The sequence below is a fragment of the Lytechinus variegatus genome, chromosome 5, assembly GCF_018143015.1.
Source record: "Lytechinus variegatus isolate NC3 chromosome 5, Lvar_3.0, whole genome shotgun sequence".
In the NCBI taxonomy this organism is placed as follows: domain Eukaryota; kingdom Metazoa; phylum Echinodermata; class Echinoidea; order Temnopleuroida; family Toxopneustidae; genus Lytechinus; species Lytechinus variegatus.
This window is the reverse complement of record NC_054744.1, coordinates 37,230,589-37,252,677: the sequence shown is the minus strand read 5'-3', so window position 1 is coordinate 37,252,677 and position 22,089 is coordinate 37,230,589. Positions and strand designations below refer to the sequence as shown.

The following is a 22,089-nucleotide window of genomic DNA, read 5'->3' as shown; positions in this document are numbered from 1 at the left end:
GTAAGTAAATTATGACAAGGGGCAAGGACAACTTTCCCATAGGCCATGTACTTTATTATCAGGGATTTGTGGTTTTCTCCTAAGTACCTATTCCCCTGGGGCAGTAATCTAAATATAATCCTGGTAGTATATTGTTTTATGTCCTCATGAAAGAAAAATATAATTTGAAATAAAACTTTAGGGAAAAATGACATTTTAGCCATAATATGTATTGGAGTACATGGAAGAGTAGTCCTTGCCTTACATCACTATGACATCCCATATGCGGCCAATTTGAAGTCTCCATGGGTATAGTGATTACCAATATTTACAACTTTTAAAAATTCATAACTTTCCTGTTGTTTGTCCAATATTGTTCAAACTTTCACCTATTAACTTGTCTGATTTTTCTTTTTCTTATAAAAACAAGTCTTTATTTGGGTTGGATTCAACGGCCCTTTAAGATTTCTGAAAACATCAATCTCGCAAGAGATATACATACATGTACATAGCTATTGCGATTTCAAAACAGATTATGAGATAAATGTGTTAGAGTGTTACATACTTGTGAATTGATAATTTGATTAAAAAATTTAAATGAGGGTGATGTTTTTTCATCTTCATCCCTACTGTGAATGCATGAATTGTATACATGGAAGTACTGTAACATATTGCCACAATTACTTGAATAACCTTGACAACACAAATAAGTAAAATCTTATAAGCTTGAATTATTAGTTAGGCCTATGCACAACTATTAATACTGGTAATATTTCAGAGAAATTATAAAATGTCACCTTTGGGAAATCATATTGCCCATATCTGATGACTTTGTACAATATCACTGTTTCACTTTAGTGTTCCAGTTACCCAAAATCAGATGTTTTAAATGTCATTTTTAAAAATATTTTTTTAAACTGGACTGTCAAATCTCACAAAATTGTGCAGACTTAAACGGCCTCTCTTTCTTATACAATAATATCATGGTATGAAAAATTGAATGATCAAGTTGCAGACAGAATGATCAATACTCTATCGATATACATGTAATCCTTGTAATTAGTAATACTCTACATTTTAAAATCTTTTTGAAAAAGATACTCGTTTCTTTAATGCTGAAATGAAGAACGTGCACTCTTTCTTTGTGTAGGTTTCCTATGATGCAACTGGCTTCCTGGACAAGAATAGGGATACACTTCCAAACGCAGTTACCACCATGTTGCAGAATAGCAGTAATGACCTTCTTGCACGTGTGTTCCGAGGTGGGTTGCAGGTTCTTACACATCATGTAACTACTTCTTTCTGTCAGACAGGTGTAACATTATTGTTTGATTACCTATTGAACTGATAACCCACATCCCATCCTCCAGTCTTTGACAAGGTGATACAAATATTTGAGAGTATATATTTGATCAATATCGATTTCAGATTGTGATATAAATGTACCAGAGGTGCCAGTTCTAGCTGGCAGAAGTCTGAATTCAGACTCTGGTAGTTTGATTTCATGACATACTGTAGTAATTTTCATAGACAAATTATCCAATTCTAAGTTATTTTCAACTAATGTAATCAATTTGAGTGAAATCAGCCTTGAATTTATTTCTTCAAGTGATGAAAGTTGGTTATTTGACTTTGCATTGTCAGTTGATTAAGCATTATTTCTTTATGAAAGATACTAGATAGATTCTAGATACTTTATTTGCAGCAGGGATAAATGAGACAATAAAACTGAAACATTTTAATTGCATATGTACAATTACTAACAAAAACAACGAAGAAGGTAATTTCTATTGTATTAACTCTATTGTATTATATTGTATTGTATCAATTTGAAAAAAAAATCAATTTATTTAAGAAAAAATATTTCCTAAAAATCTGTAGAGATCATATTAAAGTCAAGTGAAAATAATTTTGCGACCTTTCTTCATGATGGGAGGTTATATTATGTTTCATTCAATTTGTCTCTGGGACGTAAAGTTTTCCAGGTAGTTGGAGGCAAATTCACAGAGATAATTTAGTGTTCAATCTTAATATTGAAAGAAAAACATGCCTAGATACATGCATACTTGCCAACTGTCCCGTTTTTATCGGAATTGTCCTGTTTTTAAAAATTTTTAAAGCAGAAAAATCGGAATGTTCCGATTTTTGAGCCTAGACAAAAAAAAATCAATAAAGAAAACAAGAGAAAAAAGTGTTTGCGCGTGTTCAATATATACGAAATGTACAGTATTGTCTATGACTTCCGGGTTTGAGCTATCGATACACGTAATGTTACAGTCCCACCAACGAAACTGACCGATGGTACATGTACGGTCATGTGTACGGTATGTCAAGTTTCGATCGCTCTCCCAAGTCGATTTTCCGCTGTGTGACCGGTGTACACATGCGACTGACTAGACTGCGAAAACGTGGTTTGTTTGCATGCGATGCGGAGTGCCCATGTACTTGTGCACAACGCATGTATGCACAGCACCGATCTCTATATGTGGGACATGTATTAACGCTTGCTGAGCTGTGCACGGGGTATGTGACGATCGTGGATTTAACGGGATTATTTCGCAAAACTAGAGAGGATTTGATCAAAATGAGTGGAAAACGGTTGCAGAAATTTAAAGGGGAGTACAAACAACGATTTCATTTCATAAAGCCAAGCACGAAAGGCGTTGAATTTGCATTTTGCATGTGTTGCCGGCAGGACATAAAAATCTCAAGTGGAGGAGCTAATGATGCACGCCGAGAAGAAAAAACACATCGACAATGAAAAGGCGGATCTCGATGCGACTCGCATGTCCAAAATATCTTCCTTTATGCCCAAAGAGGATACCTCTGTCATTGGAGCCGAGGTAAGATTTACTGATTTTACTGACATTGCAATTGATGTTTCTGACCATGCTGGTGATTTGTTCAGACAAGTGTTTCCCGACTCAAAAATTGCTAAGGGTTACAGTGCTGCTCGGACAAAAACAAGTAACATCCTTTGTACCCTAGCGGACAGCTATGCGAAAGCTTTGGTCAGTAAAGTCAAGCATCAGCCTTACAGTATCGCTACAGATGGCAGTACCGATCAAGGAGCCGTGAAACTGTACCCAATACTCCTGAAAACTTATGACGATAATATTGGTCAGGTAGCATGTGAACTTTTGTCACTGCAACAGTGCTCTGACAGATCAACAGGGGAGAATATTTTCAAGATCATGGATACTGAACTACAGAACTGGGGCATGTGTGTAGAGTGTCTATTAATATATATATTATGTGATTCTGGTATCATTTTAAGCATCTAATGGCCCTCCATAGTGCTATTTTTCTTTCAGCTTCAAGGGGGCAACGCCCCCTTGAGACCCCAATTGGGGCGCTGCCCCTGAACCAAGTCGGGAGCCTAAGCGGCCCCCTGGACCCCCGGCCAAATTTGTCCCTCTTTTTAGATTTCAAATGTTGGCAAGTATGTACATGATTAAGAAATAAGATTTGATAAAATCATAAAAAGGACAAAAATATATGAAAATTACCAGCTAACTAGAAATTGTAGGCAGTCGATCGAGGAATCCGTTGATTATTTTTGATGCACTGCAACAGCAGCTGTTGTGTTATTTGTTTGCATTGATACATACGTGTAAATTCATAAGTGTATAAAACAATAATTCTTTATCAATTCATACCTGCATGTATGCACTTCACATCTTAACATCTACATCATAAAAATGTTTTCAATGGGATTATACAAACAATATTGATTGATTTCTTTTACTTGTTGAGAAAGTTGTGCCATCTGTGACCCACTTGTATCCATCCTTGTCGAATGCTTATTTTGATATTTTTTTATCACTTGAGTATTCTGTTTTATTTGATTATTGTATTTAGATTGCATGTGTCTATTCAGTATTTTAAAGTTGGCATATTCCTGTTTGAAGTTTGAATTATAATACCTCTCAATGGTGTCTTTGATTTGAAAATTACACCATTCCCCCCCAAAAAAAGACATGTTATTGCTCCCCCTTATTCTGCTTCTTCTTCTTGTTTTTCTTCTTCTTCTTTTTCTTCTTTGTATTCTTCCTCTTCTACTTCTTCTTCAAATTCTTTTTCTTCAAATTCTTCTTGTTCTTCTTTTTCTTTTTTTTTCTTCTTCAAATTATTCTTACCTTTCTTTGAATTCATCTTGTAGTTGTTCTTCTTGTTCTTCTTCAAATTCTTTTTCTTCTTTGAATTCTTCTTTGATTAATAATGTTGAACGATAATACCTCTTGATAGTGTTTTTGGTTTGTGATCATGAACATGAAAGTTTCAAAATTTCCAAACAGAAAGAGTGGAAGAGGAATCACATATTACACCACCCTCTTCCTTCCGACAAGAAGTAAAGCGAAAATGCAAAGATATGAATTTAAATTAATTTATTAGAACATCATTGGCATCTGCCAATATTTTCTTCAAAACAAAAATACAGAATAATACTTACTAATTTGATGAAAATTTAAGGAAGCTATGAGGACATGTAATTGCCCCCCTTTACTTCACTTCAAGAAATAATATTCTCTTCCTTATTCTTCCTTTTTCTTCTTCTTCTCCTCTTCTTTCTCCTTCTCTTGGTCCTTCTTCTTCCTCTTCCGCTTTTCCTCCTCTTCCTTTCCCCCTCCCCTTTTTCTCCTACTTTATCTTCATCTCTTCTCCTCCTCTTTGTCATTTAATTTTCATCCCTGTCTCTATATTCTTTTCTCACTTTTCTGCTTCTCTTGTCTGTCTTGTTTTTTTATTATTCTTTTAATCAACGAGGTATTTAAAACTCAGTTTAATTCCCTTTTCTCTTTTTGAGAATAGATGATGGGTAGTGTGGTATATCAATATGAATGTTCCATTTCTTGAATGCGACATATATACACTTGAGGCCAGAAGTTTACATACACCCAGGAAATTCAAAGAAAAGTTGACACTTGCCAAACATAGAATTTACTTTAACTTATAAAATACTTGTGCTATCATCTTTATTTTGATTTCAAACAAATGAGTGTGTCATGCCCCTTCATAATATTGCTTTGTCAACAGGAACTAAAAAATACTTAGGTGTCATTTCCCCCCAATCTTCAAATTTTAGAAAAACTAATGATAAAAAATTGACCAAAAATTTTCATATCTCTGCTTGTTACTTCTCAACACAAACATTTCAGATTACACCTTTTTGTTCCGTGGTGACACATCATGATAGAAAGTGTGATATAGATTATAGATTTGACATTTATATATTTCTATAAAGCTTTGTTTGAAAATATAATAACAGACAATAGCATTAGAATACATTTGGCATGTAGATTCTTCAAAGAAAATCCAACCTGAAATATACTTTAATCCCAAGAGCATCCCAATCATGTGAAAGAGCTTGATACACTCTTTCATTTGAATACAAAATTTGTATTTTATATTTAAGATATAGCAAATTTTACGATGTTTGGCAAGCCAACAAATTTCACTGAATTCCATGGGTATATGTAGAATTTAGGCCTCAACTGTATATCATTTTGAAGAATATGTTGTACTCATTCATACATGCAGGCACAATCACCAGAACAGGAACCCTAGCTCTACAGAACAGATTGAGCAAGAAGCGGTCAAGAAAATCTCTAAAAAAGGTAATAATAATCACTGTGTGGATCATTCCATTAGGTTTGGGGGGGGTGGAAATATAATACAGCGCTTAGAAACATTGTATTAAGTGCTATATGAATTTATGATTATAATTATCATTATGTAGTTCATTGTATTCTTGTTGTACCCATAATTAATGATACCAAATGAAATCCTGTTTCATTTGATTTGTTTTGTATTCCAGAGAGGAGCCCCTAAGGCTACAGTGAAGAAGATCACGGTTGGAGCACAGTTTAAGGTATATCTGCCTTGGATTGATACATCAACTTTGATATCAGTATGACATGATATTCGTATATACATGAATGTTCCCATTTCATCAAATTTTATTCATTAAAATTATTATGGATCAAAACCCAGCTTCTCTTTTGACCCTTATTTCATTGATCATTTATACATGTAGCTGACTTTGTATTATTGAGAAGAGAGGGGTCCAAGCAAAATCTGGATTTCTTAAAACAAAACTTAGAGGGTCTCATATTAATGAATGGTAGTTATGTTAATCTGTCTGATTCTATCTAAAAACAATTTGTAGATTTAGAAAGTACACTACTAAAGACACCTGTCACAGTATATATTGATGTGAGATAAAAACTTGTTATATTTTCATCACTATATACATTTACCTCATTAGAATGATGGTTGATTAAAAGCGCAGAGTTTTCCTGTCACAAACCATCATATTGACACTATAAGAGTTTGTTATTAATACATCTGTCTGTATACTTTGTTGAAGAAGTTATGCCTTTGCCCTTCCATTGTCACCCCTTCCCCCTTTATCTGCAGACATCTCTGGCTATTTTGATGGAGCTTCTTAACATGTCCAATCCTCACTTCGTTAGATGCGTCAAACCAAACACTTCCAAGTCGGCAAGAAACTTTGATGATAAATATGTCACTGCACAGGTTAGTGTAGTCCTTAAAGGGAAATTCCAACATGATAAAAAGTGAATATGAATACATATAGGAGAATCAAACAAGCATATAGCACTGCATTTTATCGAAATAAGATTTGAAATAAGACAGAAATGACAGTTGAAAATGTTTCTTATTTTCACAAAACAGTGATTTGCATGACGCTGTTAATATGCAAATGGTAGAGTCACTGAATATTTCATACTCACTATTTTCTTTGTATTTTATTATATGAAATATATTTCAATTTTTGCAAATTTCATTATGAAGATGCATCTTCATTGAATCATGATAGTTTGCAGCAGTGGCATTCCCACATATTCAGGGAGGAACCAAATCTTGTTTCACATTATGATGAGAAAAATTAATTATTCCACATTTGTTTCACATTTTTGACAGGATTACATGTATGCTAGTTATTATGCAAAGCTTAGAGTTCCGAAGTGTTTATATTGTTTCTTATATTCTGTTGACTACTATAGCTGAGATATACTGGAATGCTGGAGACAACTAAGATCAGACGTCTAGGCTACGCTATCAGACCACAGTTTGTTGATTTTGTCAAGAGGTATAAATTGAATAATAAAAATTTATACCTAGTTTATCTTGTGATAGTAATGAGAGAAATATAAAGGATGTAAGGACATCTATATCTGAATCACCAGTTTAGGAAGATCTTTATTCTTGTTATCGTATCCTATTGCTTTCAACTTAATCATTTATCAGAGGGGCCTGTTCATAACATATTGGGCAAATACACTGCAATGATTTTATTCATTTTATTGTATTTTACATGTATCTACTTAGAGTGGTCTTTATACACCGGTTTCACTGTATCTGTACTAAACCTAAAACAAATGGAGTGCTGTAATAGTTTCCACACTAGAAAGACTTTCTACCAAGTTATCTTTCTGAATGCATGCCTGAGATTATTTTCATTCAGCAAATTTTTCTTTTGTTACCTCTCTTGCCTGCACCTCTACACATTTGATCTTTTCATTTGCATGATTACTTCTCTTGTATATTTCACTCTCTTTCTTTACTTCTTTTGCTATCAAATTTTATTGTATCATATTTCATATACATTATACTGTATATCTTTTTACTAGTATTGGGAAATCAAACATTAAAAAGAAACTAACTTTCACATTCCTGTTTGGCTGATTTTTCTGCTTGTGCAAGAAGTAAATTGATGTCGGCAGATTTTCACTTTTATATGAATATGAATATAAAAACAGAATCAAGGTCCAAAATGCAACAACATTACAAAATTAAATGAAGTGATCCTTTTTTAAAGATTGTAGAGTTACACATATTATCTTTACTATTCATTGGTTCGTTTTTAGGTACAAGGTACTTGCTTTGAGTCCAAAGCTGGCCACAGATAAGAGAGGATGCGTCAAAATCTTGGAGACCATTGGACTCAAAGACTGGAAAGTAGGGTGAGTCATTGAGATTTCCTTCGCTTTCTATTCAACTATGAATCATACATTCAATAAATGCAGGGGATAGATCAAATTCTACCTATTTCATTTTCAGCAACCACAAAGAACTGGATTCAGAGTTTATATTGTTTGCTTAATTATGTCTTTCCTGATTATTCATGTAAAGATTAACGTCTGAAAATAGAGTAAAGGCAACTGTCAGCAATTAATATTTTCAAGGTGATAGCAGTAATACCAATTTCATATTTTTTTGGCAAAAGGAATTATTTCAGAAAGGACCTGGTGTGGATTTAAATAGATGATATCGAGTCATTTCGAGGAAAAATGCTGATGTCTTTGATGATACACATGTACATTGTTTGCATTTTGCCACAGTCAAGTTAGAACAGTCAAATTAAAACCCACATAGTTTTAAGACCCATGGCCATGTTCATATCTTTCTTTATTATTCAGCTGCACATGCCAGTGATTTTTTCCCATTGAGTTGTTTTTCTACATGTATATTGTATTTATGTCTTACTCCTGTCATTATAAGATTTTCATTCGGCTATATGTACTTTATGCCATATACTGATTATGTTTCATGCATTGTAAATTCGATTTGTTTTTTAGTTCCAATAGATGCAGAAAATCCTGCAAATCTGTGGTAATGGAAAACTATATATGTTCTGATAATTTCCACAAAAGAATGATATATATATTTTTTTCATAATATAGAAAAACCAAAGTGTTTTTGAAGTACTATCACCAGGACATGCTTGAGGAGAAGATGAGAAAAATGGGAGAATCAGCCGTTCATCTCACAAGATGTAAGCCATAATATAATAATAATTACAGTAATAATGATAATGCAAGTGATGATTGTCATTATTACCCTGGCTGTAGTTGGCTACCTGCCAGGCACACACAGTTTCATATAATGAATATTCGCACCAAGTACCCGTTTGCAACATAATACACCTTGGTTGAGTGAAGCAAAATGTCGGTAAATATTTGAAGGAGGTAATTCCATGGCTGGTGATTAAAGGAGAGTCTTAAGATTTAAGGAGAGTGGTGTTGGCTCAGTCGGTAACGCGTCTGCCCGTCGAACCAAAGATCGTGGGTTCGAGTCCACCCCGGGCGGATGACTGAAGCCAGTGCGTTGTGTGTAAACGTCTCTCCCATGTTTCATAGATGCAGGCTATGTTACAATGGAAAACACTCCGTCCCTCGGATAGGACTTTAGTGGAGGTCCCGTGTAGAGGAGAGTCACCACCTTTGCACGTTAAGAACCCATTGCACTATTCGTATAAGAGTAGGGGGAAACCCCGGTGTAGTGGTCCATCTGCATTCCCCCCAATCAGTTATATCGGGAGGAGAGACCTGCGGGTCACAGTGATTCAGTTCGCTTTTCGCCTCCCAGGCACAGGTGACGCCAAAACAAATAATAATAATAATAATAATAAATAATAATAAACCCACAACTCTTGCCTTTGATTGAAAGGCAATATTCTTAACCGCTTGACCATTGTACCTGCATATAGAACTCACAAAAATGTAATTGGCCCCAGCATTCAAGATGTAATTGGATACCTAATGATAATAATAATAATAGCTCTTTTAGTTGACTCTAATTGACTTTTCTTGAGGGTACAATTACAATTTTATTTTGCAATTGCTCTGTCAGATAGATACCTATATTAAAAATGCAAATATAGCATCTTTTTCACAAGATACAAATCACTTTGAGTTGTCTTTCATCATGGTTAGCTTAGGAAATAGAATACGTACAAAGTACCATCAGGAGTTTTTAAATCTTGGCTCTCAATGTTCATGATATTTTACAGTGGTACGAGGGTTCCTAGCCAGGCGTCTATTCAGACGGCTCCAGGAGAAAGCAGCCAAAGAGAAGGCAGAGAGTGAAGCGTTCTTGGCTAAACTAGAAGCTCTGAGTCTCAAACAATCAAACAACATGATGGATATGCTCCAGAAAGATAAGATGATTCCACACGGTATGTTCCCCTTATTTCTGAGAATTTTTTAGATCAAGGAAATATTCCTTTCTTTAACAAAGTTTCAATGGAAGAATTTTGAAGTCAGAGCATAACCATCAATCATGTTATGTCTCTTTTTGAAGAGTTGACAAGCTTGTATGGACTTTGTCAAACTAAAGGTTATTTTCTTGTACATTTGTACAAGCATTGTTAGCATAATCCTATCAAATATAGTAATACTTGATGAGATCATTCCTCTTGCAGCTCCAAAAAGCCAAACTGGTTAGAACTTTGCAATATGTTGTGAAAGATTGGTGTCATAGTGAAGATCTCTATTTTACAATAAAGGGAGAGTGCGATATGCCAGTAAAAACCTGGATCTTAAAGAACAAGAGATCCGGTTGGAGGCTGCAGATTTCTCATAATGGGAAGTGCAGCCCCTTTGAATGCTGGTAGACCTGTTTTGTATACAACTTCGCCAGCCAGGTGGTTCTTTATTCAGATTTTCCTTGGGAAGAAGGATCATTTTGAACACAGGCGTACATGCAGGTCCTCTAACGTGGAGAAGGTTTGATGTTCACCATGTGTAATATGAAGAAGGGAAGGAAATACAGGCAGAAAGATTGAAATGGAAAGACGGGATAGGATGAAAATAGGAAATTAGAAGTATTGTAATAATAGATCCAATCAATCGAATGTATGAAAAGCAATCTATGAAAAAATTCTTCACCTAACAGTTGCATGCGCTGTCATTGTAATTAAAATGGAGCATGTTGATTGCTCATGCATACGTACGTGTAAATCATACAGAGAAAGCACTTTGAAAGGTTTCATCAAGTTTAGAATATGGTGTTGCATTCTATACAGTCAAATTTGATAGGATCATTCGCAAATTTTGTAAGATGGGTCGTGAATGGGTACTGAATGAGCTGGATTGTTCAGCCTTAGGTTTCTTTTGTGCTTACGCTTGAGCGCCTAGTCAGCCTAGCTAAAGCCGGGGTAATAATAGCAGGGCCCGCTGCGAGAACAGTTTTCGGAACTGAAGTGGCTACCCTGGGTAAATGTACCATTATTATTATTATTATTATTTTGTCTTCTGTTTCTATCATTCATGCTGTTCCCAATTATCTATGCTTTCTGTATTTATTTGTCGTTCAGAATTTGTTGAGAAGCTTCACAACGCTACAGGTGTGGTGACCTTTGATGCAAATGCCCCTGTTATTCAGGAATCTGAGCCTGTAGTCCAGGAGGAGAAGGTAACAAAAGAAATTCAGAGTTTGTGACAGTTACTCAATGCAGCGATATGAAAATTGGAAGACCAGATTATCCTTTGTCAAAGTAATTGGTTGGATTCCTGTTTAAAACAAATAAACAATATATAAATATTTTTCTGATCTGATTTTTTTAAGCGTTCTGTTGCATTTTAATTATCTATTTTATTAGGAAATTTACTCCTATGAAATTAGTGCTTGTTTTTAAGCTTGCACTTGTCTCTTTTCCTTTTGGTATGTATACCGGTAGTTTAAATTGTGTCATGGACATGAATGAGATTATAGCAAATTGTAATTAATGATATTCTGACTGTGATCTGTTCTTTTTATGTTAAGTGTTTTTAGTGTTAAGATGTCACGAAAAATAGTATTTAGTTGAATAGTTCGAATGAAACTAGGCATGCATTGTAAACAGTTACCATCATTTCATTTTGTTTTTCTTGATTGCAGGCTGCCTCTCCAGATGAAGATGATGAGGATGATGATGATGACGACGATGACGAGGATGATGACGTGATTGAAGATGAGTTTGTGAAACATTCTCATAAAAAGTTTGGACGTGTTGGAACAAAGTCTGCCTCTATTATGTGGTTCAAGGAGACTCAGTCCATGAAACTCAAGAAAGATGGTGGTACCTTTTACCCCTGGTTTCATGGTATCATTACTCGCAGGTTAGTGCTAAACAATTTTTTATTTCATTTATTTCACATTAAAAATCATACAGAGAAATTATAGAAAATCACAGAAATACAAATAAAACATTGTTACTTGTCATACAACAGCGATTGTATCATGCCTGCGAAATGCTTTACGTCACCATATTGGAGCTATATGCGCAACTTTTGTACCATTACATGTATACTAAAAATTCAAAATATTTCACTCCATATGCCAAGTCTTGCCCCGATGAGATTGCTGTGAATTCAATGCTGGAGTGCTTTCTGACTGCACCTAGAATATATTTTGGCCTAAAAAGCTTGTTTCATTTCCTGTGTCACATTCAAATAAGCCATGATTTGATTGTTTGGAACTTCGAAATGCAAGCTTTTCTGATTGTTCATGACTTTTTTAAAATGACCAAGGCATTGGACACCACAAATGGCAAAACATTCATGCTGTGTTACACAATTGTTTATTTACTAGAAAGAGCAACAGCATTAGACTTACATGTACACCTTACATGACATTATGTATTACCCCATGTATAATTATCATATCAAGAGAAGAGAAGGTATGCTTTCTAGGAAACAATTATGATATCCCTGACTTTCAATATATGTAATTCCTTCTGTACTTTGTTGGAAGGTTGCAAGATGTTGAAAAATGTCACTTTAATATTTCCATTTTGCATTCCATTGAATACCATGTTGTGGTATTGGCTTCAGGAAATTTTGTGTATAAATCTTGAAGATGAAGGATAACTGATGTATACTATTTAATGATATTTATCTACCACCATTTTATAATTTTGATTAAATGTTAATCAAACTTGATTTATCAAGCCAAAGTGAGCACTCAGTCCATGCTACAACATTTGCTTTTATATATGTAACATGGATTTCATCATCAGTGACCAGTAAACCCTGTAAACTGTTTTTATTTATCTGTAAAGACAAGCAGAGGAACTACTGCTACCCAAGCCAGTTGGATCCTATCTTCTTAGAGTTAGTGAGAGTCGATTTGGATACTCACTTTCACTCAGGTAATGGTCAACTATTTCCCTTACCATATTAAGCTGAGTTTGGGGAATTTGGTAGCATTTGAATTGTGAACCCTCCAGAAGCAAATTAATTGCTTGTATTTCATGTCTCTCTTTATGAGAAGGAGAAATAGATGGATAATAGATAGATAATTTTTTTAACGCTTTCTGTTTTTCTGTCATAGTATTAATCATAGTGGTTTTGGTGCTAGGATTTTTACAATAGCATTTGAGATTCAGTATCTTTAAATTTGATAACATTTAAAAATAAAACCTGTTCTGCAGCATTCTTACCAATCAGATGTTATGTCTTGTCTTCTCAACACTGAAGAAGACTGTGATCAATTAAACATTAGGGAGTCGATTCGTTAGGCTGTCACCACTTTCATACGTCATATATGATTGTGATAATGAAAAGTGTTGGGTTTTTTTTGCTTATGAACAGCATATGAATCGAAAGAATCATGGAATTGATGATTTTCAGCTTGATAAGTTTTATGACTGAGTTGCTTGATATTAAATTATAATTTCTCATAACAGAGAGTTCTCATGGTAGACTTCATATGTATCATCTCATATTTTTGTTTTTATGAGCAGAGGCGCAGATCGGTGCAAGCACTTCATGATAGATCAACTTCACAATGGAAAATATGTAGTAGTAGGAGAGCCCCAGGTTCATAAGACATTGAATGATCTGATCAAGTTCCATTCTCTGAAGAAGGTGAGATAAACAATAAATGATAATGAAATAATGATCACGTTCTTTTCAAAATATTAAATCATAGTTTAAGGACAAGTCCATCCCAATAAAAACTTGATTTGAATAAAAAGAGAAAAATTCAACATAACACTGAAAATTTCATCAAAATCAGATGTAAAATAAGAAAGTTATGACATTTAAAAGTTTTGCTTCATTTCACAAAACAGTTATATGCACATCTCGGTCGGTATGCAAATGAGGGAACTGATGACATCACTCACTCACTATTTCTTTTGTATTTTATTATATGAAATATTTTGATTTTCTTGTCATTGTCATGTGAACTGAAGTTTCATTCCTCCCTGAACACGTGGAATTCCATTATTTTAACATTCTGTGCTTCAGGCAAGGAGGTCCTAATCGTCAAATTCTTAAAAATTGAAATATTGTATAATTCAAACAAAAAACAAAAGAAAAAGTGAGTGAGTGACATCATCGACTCTCTCATTTGGATGTAACTGGCTCGTTCATATAACTATTTTGTTAAAAATAAGTGAAACTTTGAAATGTCATATCTTTCTTATTTTACATCTGATTTTGGTGAAATTTTCAGCATTGTGCTCATCTGATTTTTCTCTATTGATTCAAATCAACATTTTTCGAGGTGGACTTGACCTTTAATTGCAGTGAGGAATTTTTAAGTGAATTACTACTTGGACTTCATTCCATTTTGTCCACAGCTAGTTTGTCTTATTGCCTAATAAACAAACCATTTCATCTGACTCCAATTATGCTATGTACATGTATCTCATCAATGTTGACAGAATAGTCAATGGACAAAATGGGAAAACTAAGTAGACCAAGTGACAATTGGACAATTTGATCAAAAGAAAACAAAAAGCCAAAGTTTGTATTTATTGAACCAATGAGCAGTTCAGATTAGTGGCAAACCATATGGGTTATGTCATAGAAGTGTGGAATAATCTGTGGATCAGTCCACTCATCTAAATTTTAAATCGGAGCACATCACAAGATATTTTTCTAATATTTTAGAGAATAATTATTGAAGTGATATTCCAGAAATGGGAATGGTTAATGATTCAGAATGTTTAAATAGTTTTCTTTAAGAAGCATACATGTACATGAAATAAGGTGTCTGATGATATTTCAATGGGTCTGTAATAAATTCAACTTTCTGGGGGTTCTCACATGTGACACACAAAATCTAAACTCAATAATTCATTACTTTGTAATTCTTTGAAATTCTTGGCCAAACATTCATTAATATGTTTTTTCTAAGTCCATATGCTTACATTTAGTAGGCCTGTTGTCAGATTGGACTTTACCTTTAAAATTATATTGCACTGTTTCTTAAACACCTGAAGATGTGTTAGAGTTTTATTATCAGGATATTATTATTTCTTTATAATTCTTTACAGAACCCTATATCACCATTTGGAGACATCTTGATTGAAGCTTGTGGACAGGTAAGAAAAGTATATTTAGTGAGAAAATAGTGATTTCAGAGGTATTTGCAAAATATTATCTTTTAGAAAATTTTGGGCCCGAATTCACTATGTGGTTTTGAAAACAGTTGGATGAACCCATGGTTTAACCCATGGTATATGCAGAGTTCATGTATAAATTACGCTTATTTGCCAAGTAGATTAAACAAATGTCCAATGGTGATGCATGCTTTTGCACCAGCGTGCCATATTGATGCCTGTAGCCACGGTTGTACGCTATGTTATTCATGAGTCCACTATTTGCAGAGTGGACTTAACCATTTATTTCTGAAAAACAGTGAATGAACAGGTAACATAAATATACATAACTCCTTTTACATGCATAAACACATAAATAGTCATTGACTTACAATCAGTAAATTGTCAGAGCAAAAAAAAAGACATTCTGAGAAGAATTTTCTAATGAGTATACATTGGTAATGATTATGTTTGCTAAGGTGACACTTTGCTGAAAAAACTTTCTGAACTTTCTAAATTCTTTATAAGTGTCAAGAATTTTGATATCAGGTTTACAAAATTAGTGCTTTGATAGTGAATTTTAGGGGTGTACTCACATCTGTTGGATACTATAAGAGAGTGAAATTATGACAATTCACTTTGATTTTATTAATACTTTTTCTTGAAAATATCACTCTGTCCTCTCTACTTGAATGTGTGTTTTACCTTTTCTAGGAGGAGGGAGAATGTGACTATGCTGATCTTGTTGATAGGGATGATGATAAGAGGAGCTCTACCTCTTCTACATCATCCATGCCGGTAAGTAGATATCCCATTACCATGGAAACTTCTCTGTGTCCTTATGCCTAATGTGTTAATGAAATGTAGATGAATCTGCCCAAGTGGAATATCTTCAGACCCCCAAAAAAATCTGTGTCCCAATTTAGGCGAAATTTTACTCAGATGACATAGGTAATAAACGCTTTGCATGTTCTTGTTAGAAAAATTGTTCCCGCTTGGCTGATTGTTCGACTTGAGCAGACTTAACTGTAATTTGATAGCCATACAACCAAGCATACTTAGTCTGTTTTACTGTTTACTTGTTTCATTGACTGTTTCAATATAGGTAATATATTTTACATCTCTTCTAAAAGGAAATCGTAAACTAAAATAAAAATGGAAAAAAGATTACAAAATATTGATTTAATTAATTGTTTGATTCTCAATTTCTGTTCATGTGTTTTCCTTTGTCAAAGAGCCCAAAAAGAATATCCTTAAGAATTTTTTATAGAAGCAAATCAATGTTAATGGCAATACATTGTATTTATTCTGCGCTTAATACAGACTGAGTTTCCAAGCACCTTACTAATAATTATTTTTTAACTAAGGGGTACAAAGTTATATTTACAAATTACAATACGACCTTACTTTATAATTAATTTGAAAAATGAATCAATGATAAATTTTAGCAAAGTAGAATGAGATATTGAATGTAAAGGAATTTCAATATGGTAATTGGTCCCAATTAGTTGAATTGCTCTTTCTAGAGACATGTGTTTAATCTAAAAAGTGAAGATGATATATCTATTGTTTCTTAATTTGTTTCTATATATACATTTGTTTTGCATAATGATGTTAATGAAAGCTCCTGGAAATTTCCTACCCCATATTATAGTGATTTTTTTTTTCATTGTGGTGCTGTATTTGGCATTTGTGTGTATGGTATTGCAACTAAAATCTAATGCTTTCTGAATTGAAGCTTTGCTTGCTATGTATACTTTTTTATGAAAAAAAACTTTTTCATGCTTATTTAATTTGCTCACCTCCCCATCACCTGTGGTTCATTTGTGATTGCCATCTATCATCATGTGCACCATCTTCATTTCACCTCCCATGACCTTTAACCCATTCACAGTCACGTTATATCCCGTCGCCCTCTGATGTGGGATATTTGACCCCTGACCCCCAGCCCTCTCAGAAGCAGCACTCCCCCTCTCTTCAGCGTCGCCTGACATCTGGACCTAGATCCGTGTCGCCGTCCCCTTCCAAAGCAATTAAAGGGGCCAAGGGGTCTACACAGAGACCTGTCAGTGCTGCATCATACCTGAGTGTAACCGATGATTCCAATGCTCGAAATAAACCTCAACTCCCAGAGGTAAGAACTTGTCACCATATTAACCTGTTTGCATGGTAACTATGATAACAACCATAATTTTAAGTTCTCAACCACGTTTCTGTTTCTCATGGCCCCAGGTTAGGATGCTATTATTAATCTATTTCCATGGCAACAATGACCTCATCCATGAAATTAGATGTAGGTGGATCCTCCTTCTTATATACGTAGGAAGCAAATTGACCTCCTCTCCTGCTGTACATGTATATTCCTACAGAAATCTCAAAATTGTAAAAACTGGTCTTATATTGAGTTTCAATGCATTGCATTTGAGCTATAAGAATAGGAGTATTTCTTCATGCTGAGTGTTAAATATGGACATCAATTCTCGGCAAGCCCAGAGGAACAAACTTTATTAAAAGCGATATTTTGTCACCTGACAAGTAGCAAACAAGGGTGTTGGCTGACCCCATTATATAGGAATCCCCATATAACTTTTGGTGGAGATGGGTATTAAACAGGAGCAATACAACATCAAATAATCCTGCTTTGTAGGTAGCAATGAATAGGAAATTCTGCAATCTCCTTATTTGTGAAAATTTATTCATAATCATTTCTTGGCCTTCAGGGATATTTTGAAAACAAAAACTGTTATTTTTTATAATTTTCTTTCATAGAATATACCAAATGATGTATTAATTATTTCTTGCAGATCGTGAATGATTCTGCAGTCTTTGTGTACATTTATACAATGTAGGCTTTTGTTTGGTTAGGGACTCATGTTTTACTCAAATCATTTCAACAGTTTGGGATTTATCATTGCCTTGACAAGGGTCAGATAGATGAGCAATTGACATAGAACTCCTGACTTTTTTCTTCCCTTGTAAATTTTTCAGCACTGTTACAAGGAATATAATGAGGAACATATTCTGTGGAATCAATAATTAGGATCAGAAAGAGTCTAAATCATGTCTTGATTAAACATTTGATACATACAGTACTTATTTTTTTTTCCATCTTGTGAAATCAATTATTGCGGTTGTATATTTCCTTTATTCTTCACATTTTACTTAGGACAGTGTAGCAGTAAAAGATAAATAATTTTGTTGGCCCTCGTTAAGGGATGAGAGCAAAAATATCACAGCATTCCCCCTGCAGGCTATCCCTAAAGCACGCCCCAATTAAGAACCCCATGCCCCCTGCAGGCGGTCATCACTTGCTCTTAAACATAATCCGTCATGCCCACTGCGTGCTGCCGCTATTAATCTCTATAAATTAATCCACCATTCCCCCTGCAGCCTACCACCGGTCGTTCCAAAAAATAATCCGCCATGCCCCCTGCGTGCTGCCGCGCAAATTTTTTTCCAAATTAATCCACCATTCCGCCCGCAGCTTGTCACCTATTGCTCTAATCCGTCATGCCTCCCGCGTCCTGCCGTATAGATCTGCCATTCCACCTGCATGCTACAAATATATCCTGGGGCCCGTTTCTCAACTAAATCGGAGATAGTGACGTAATAAATCATCATCTTGAGCGTCCACATGCGATTTTTTGTAATTAAATTAATTATTCATAACTTCCTTTTCTCGGGAATTGAATGCTTCATGTTATAAGTATATAAGATGCATATTTTACCTCTATTAGTTTTCTTAGATGTGTTTTTCAATTCATATCAGAATAATTACAGTCTTATCTTAATTTAAGATTTGACAATTATACTATTTTGTGACTAAGGCTACGTCTGAGCTGCTCTTTCTATCGATAGTATCGTTATTAATGGATTCAAGTTTGGAATTCTTTTAATTCTCTCCACGGAGTGGAGAAGGTGCATACATCGTATGCGAGCATGGCAGGATCCGATGACCGGGGTAATGACATCATTATGTTTAAAGCGCTAAGAGACGTCGTTACGACGTGATAAGTTCCAGATAAATGCGGATTATTATTATTATTGGTTCATTTCTTTCTGCATAGAGTCGATTTCCGTTCATTTATTTCCGACATTGAATTTTTATGTAAAAAATTATATCATGTCCATCTCACAATTTTCCTACAAAGTGCTTGAAATATAGGGCTTCAATTCACCATTTTTCAGGTCGGAATATCCAATATCTTAAGATTATGGTTCTCGTTCGCCTCATCGATATCATGATAAAAATGTATAAAGAATGCCCAGATTCTAGGTGTAATCTGAAACACGCGCCCTCATGTCTATTGAGATACGCAGCATGTTCTGTGTTAAAAATATTGTCAAGTTTTAGATCCGAACACCAAAAATTTCGTTCAAGTTTGCGTTTTGGACACGCATTATTACCAGGGCGGATCCAGGAGGGGGCCGAGCCGGCCCCGGCCCCCCCTATTTTTTGACAACCTGCAGAAAAAGTGTACTCTTTACCTTGATAGAAACTACGAAAAACAGAAAGACAAGTAAGAAAGAGGTATTTTACCCATGATGTGTAATTTACAGCCTCGTAAGGGCCGGCCCGACCCCGAAAGGAAACCAAAAAAAGGTGAGGGGAAGAATTGGAAAATAGACTTGATATAAAATTTTTCGCTCGCGCTTCGCGCTCGCATTGCCTGTGTAATGAATCCCATTCAAGAGGGTTAAATGACACTAATATATAACAAATATATATACATGTACAATATACAATATATCCAGTTCTGATATCAATTTGCACACATTTTTTTAGCTCGCACATCAAGCTTTCATTATTTTGTTTGATTTACACAAATTGTTGATGTGTATCAAAAGGTTCAGCTCGCGCTGCGCGCTCGTATTGTTTGATTTGTGAGAAACCTATGCTCTTTGGAAATTCTTACCAAAATTTGTCAAAATGCTCCTTTATTTCGCATTTAATTGTTTGAGACACACAGCTTGTTTATTTAAATAAAAACGCGCTAAGACTGTTCATTTTTTTCAGGTCGGAATATCAGAAATTTTGAACTCGCGCTTCGCACTCTCATTATTTGATTGGTGATACTTGTGTCCTCTTCATTAATCACTAAACAGTTCCTAATTGAGTCACTTTTCACGTTATACCATGGTCACATTTGTTCTACGGCGGCCGTACGGCGAGTCGAAAACAGCCGTTTTATCAATTTTGATTCAAACCACCTATATGTAGTTGGACAAAAAAAAAATGTTAAAACGGCTGTTTTCGACTCGCCGTACGGCCGCCGTAGAACAAATGTGACCATGGCATTACTATATGATAAAATTTCGGCTCGCGCTTCGCGCTCGCATTGTTTAGTTGGATACTTATCTTTGTTCATGATTATAAAAACTGCTCTGAATATTCAGTTCTAAGGATATAAAATATCAAAGATTTTTAGCTCGCGCTTCGCGCTCACATTATATATTAAGACCACATGAGATACCGTATATTGTTTATAGCAATGAAAATTAACATATAATTAAAACTTCAGTCTTTAGTTAGTACTACCCCCTGAAAAACCAACAAAAAAGCCAGATTGTAGCGGCCAATCGAGAAATATGTTGATCAAAATATTTTTCGGCCCCCCCCCCCTATTGGCAAAAGCTGGATCCGCCCCTGATTACTGTAGGAAGGCTACCAAGCACTCATCCTCTTCATGATTTGCAAAACATAATAGATTATCAAGTTTTTAGGTCTAAATCTCGATGTTTTACCCGCTTGCTTTGCGCTCGCATCAATTACCTATCCTGTTTACGATTACAATAAGTGCTTAGAATTTCCATTCTTCAGGGAGAAACAAGGAAAAAAATCAGCTCGCGCTTTGCGCTCACATTATTTGATTGTTGAAATATGTAACGCTCTGATCTGAAAATTTTGTTCAGGATCACAAACAAATTTTTGGACAAAATAGATAAAATTTGAAAAATAGCTCGCGCTCGCAATATTTGAAATATAATTATACTTATGTTGATTTATAATATAAAGCTAAGAAGTGGTTAACAGGACTAACCCTTCAAATAAACAAAAAAAGTCAGTTTAGATCGGCCAATCCGATATGGCTAGAACCCCCCCCCCCCCTAATGGAGAAGGCTGGATCCGCTGCTGGTATTGGCATGACAATTTCTTTTATCATTTTCTTTGTTTTCTCCAATATTGTAAGATTGTCTTGACGTATTCATTCGTCGGATTTACGGCTTAATGTTTTATGTTAACTGTCGCAAAAAGCAAACATATGTAGACAATTAATACATCGCAATATCGACAATTTCGATTGCAAAAACTGATTTTTTTATGCAAATTCAAAAACATTATAAAATACTATAAGGCATTGCATCCTCAAAGCACCATATCGGTGCAATAATTATTTGGGTTTTTTCATAAAGGATTCATAATTTGAATACAACGGTGTAATGCTGGTTCTTGAAAGGCCTTCGCTCACGTTGCGATCGACTGGTATACGAACTGATGGAAAAATTGCATTTTGCTCATTTCCTGAAAGTTTGCTAATTGAGGTTCAACATTATTGTTCAATTACTCATAATGAAATTTTAAATAATTGCATGGAATTATTTCGGATTAAAGGTAAAATCGTCATCGATTGTACGATTGCTACGACGTTATAACGATTATATTCTGGATTTCATTTCATTTTGAGGGTTGCATATTAATGGATTTAAAAAACTGTATGGTTTAGATAATAGTGTCTTACTACGTTTTACTTGAAAAATCTGGTCACATAAAACAGCCGTTAAGTGCACGGGCTGTGGCCTTTACAAACATTTGATCATCCTTATTCTCCGTTCAGTTTGTTCCTTCTTTTCTGCCAATCGCCCCCCCCCCTCCCCACTTCAGTTCTTCGATCAACTCCGTTCTCCGTTCAGTTTTGTTTCTTGCTATCTTCCCATCGCCCCCCCCCCCCCCCTCTTGCCTTCAGTGTCTCTTTCTTATAATAGAAAAT

The 22,089-nt window shown here is 34.9% G+C and overlaps 1 protein-coding gene across 3 annotated transcripts in view; it reads left to right on the top strand.

Moving 5' to 3' along the window:
- Window positions 1-22,089, top strand: part of LOC121416062 (myosin-IIIb-like) — a 56,913-nt gene that overhangs the window by 19,370 nt on the left and 15,454 nt on the right. For 2 of the 3 annotated variants that reach the window (XM_041609506.1, XM_041609507.1), the window contains exons 15-29: window positions 1,130-1,241; window positions 5,521-5,597; window positions 5,798-5,851; window positions 6,400-6,519; window positions 7,011-7,096; window positions 7,875-7,970; window positions 8,691-8,782; window positions 9,800-9,964; window positions 11,105-11,202; window positions 11,668-11,888; window positions 12,830-12,919; window positions 13,514-13,637; window positions 15,056-15,103; window positions 15,815-15,898; window positions 16,995-17,234. In XM_041609506.1, the coding sequence (XP_041465440.1) occupies window positions 1,130-1,241; window positions 5,521-5,597; window positions 5,798-5,851; window positions 6,400-6,519; window positions 7,011-7,096; window positions 7,875-7,970; window positions 8,691-8,782; window positions 9,800-9,964; window positions 11,105-11,202; window positions 11,668-11,888; window positions 12,830-12,919; window positions 13,514-13,637; window positions 15,056-15,103; window positions 15,815-15,898; window positions 16,995-17,234 (1,707 nt within the window). The remainder of the gene's footprint in view (window positions 1-1,129; window positions 1,242-5,520; window positions 5,598-5,797; window positions 5,852-6,399; window positions 6,520-7,010; window positions 7,097-7,874; window positions 7,971-8,690; window positions 8,783-9,799; window positions 9,965-11,104; window positions 11,203-11,667; window positions 11,889-12,829; window positions 12,920-13,513; window positions 13,638-15,055; window positions 15,104-15,814; window positions 15,899-16,994; window positions 17,235-22,089) is intronic. The other variant, XM_041609508.1, reaches the window with a different exon arrangement.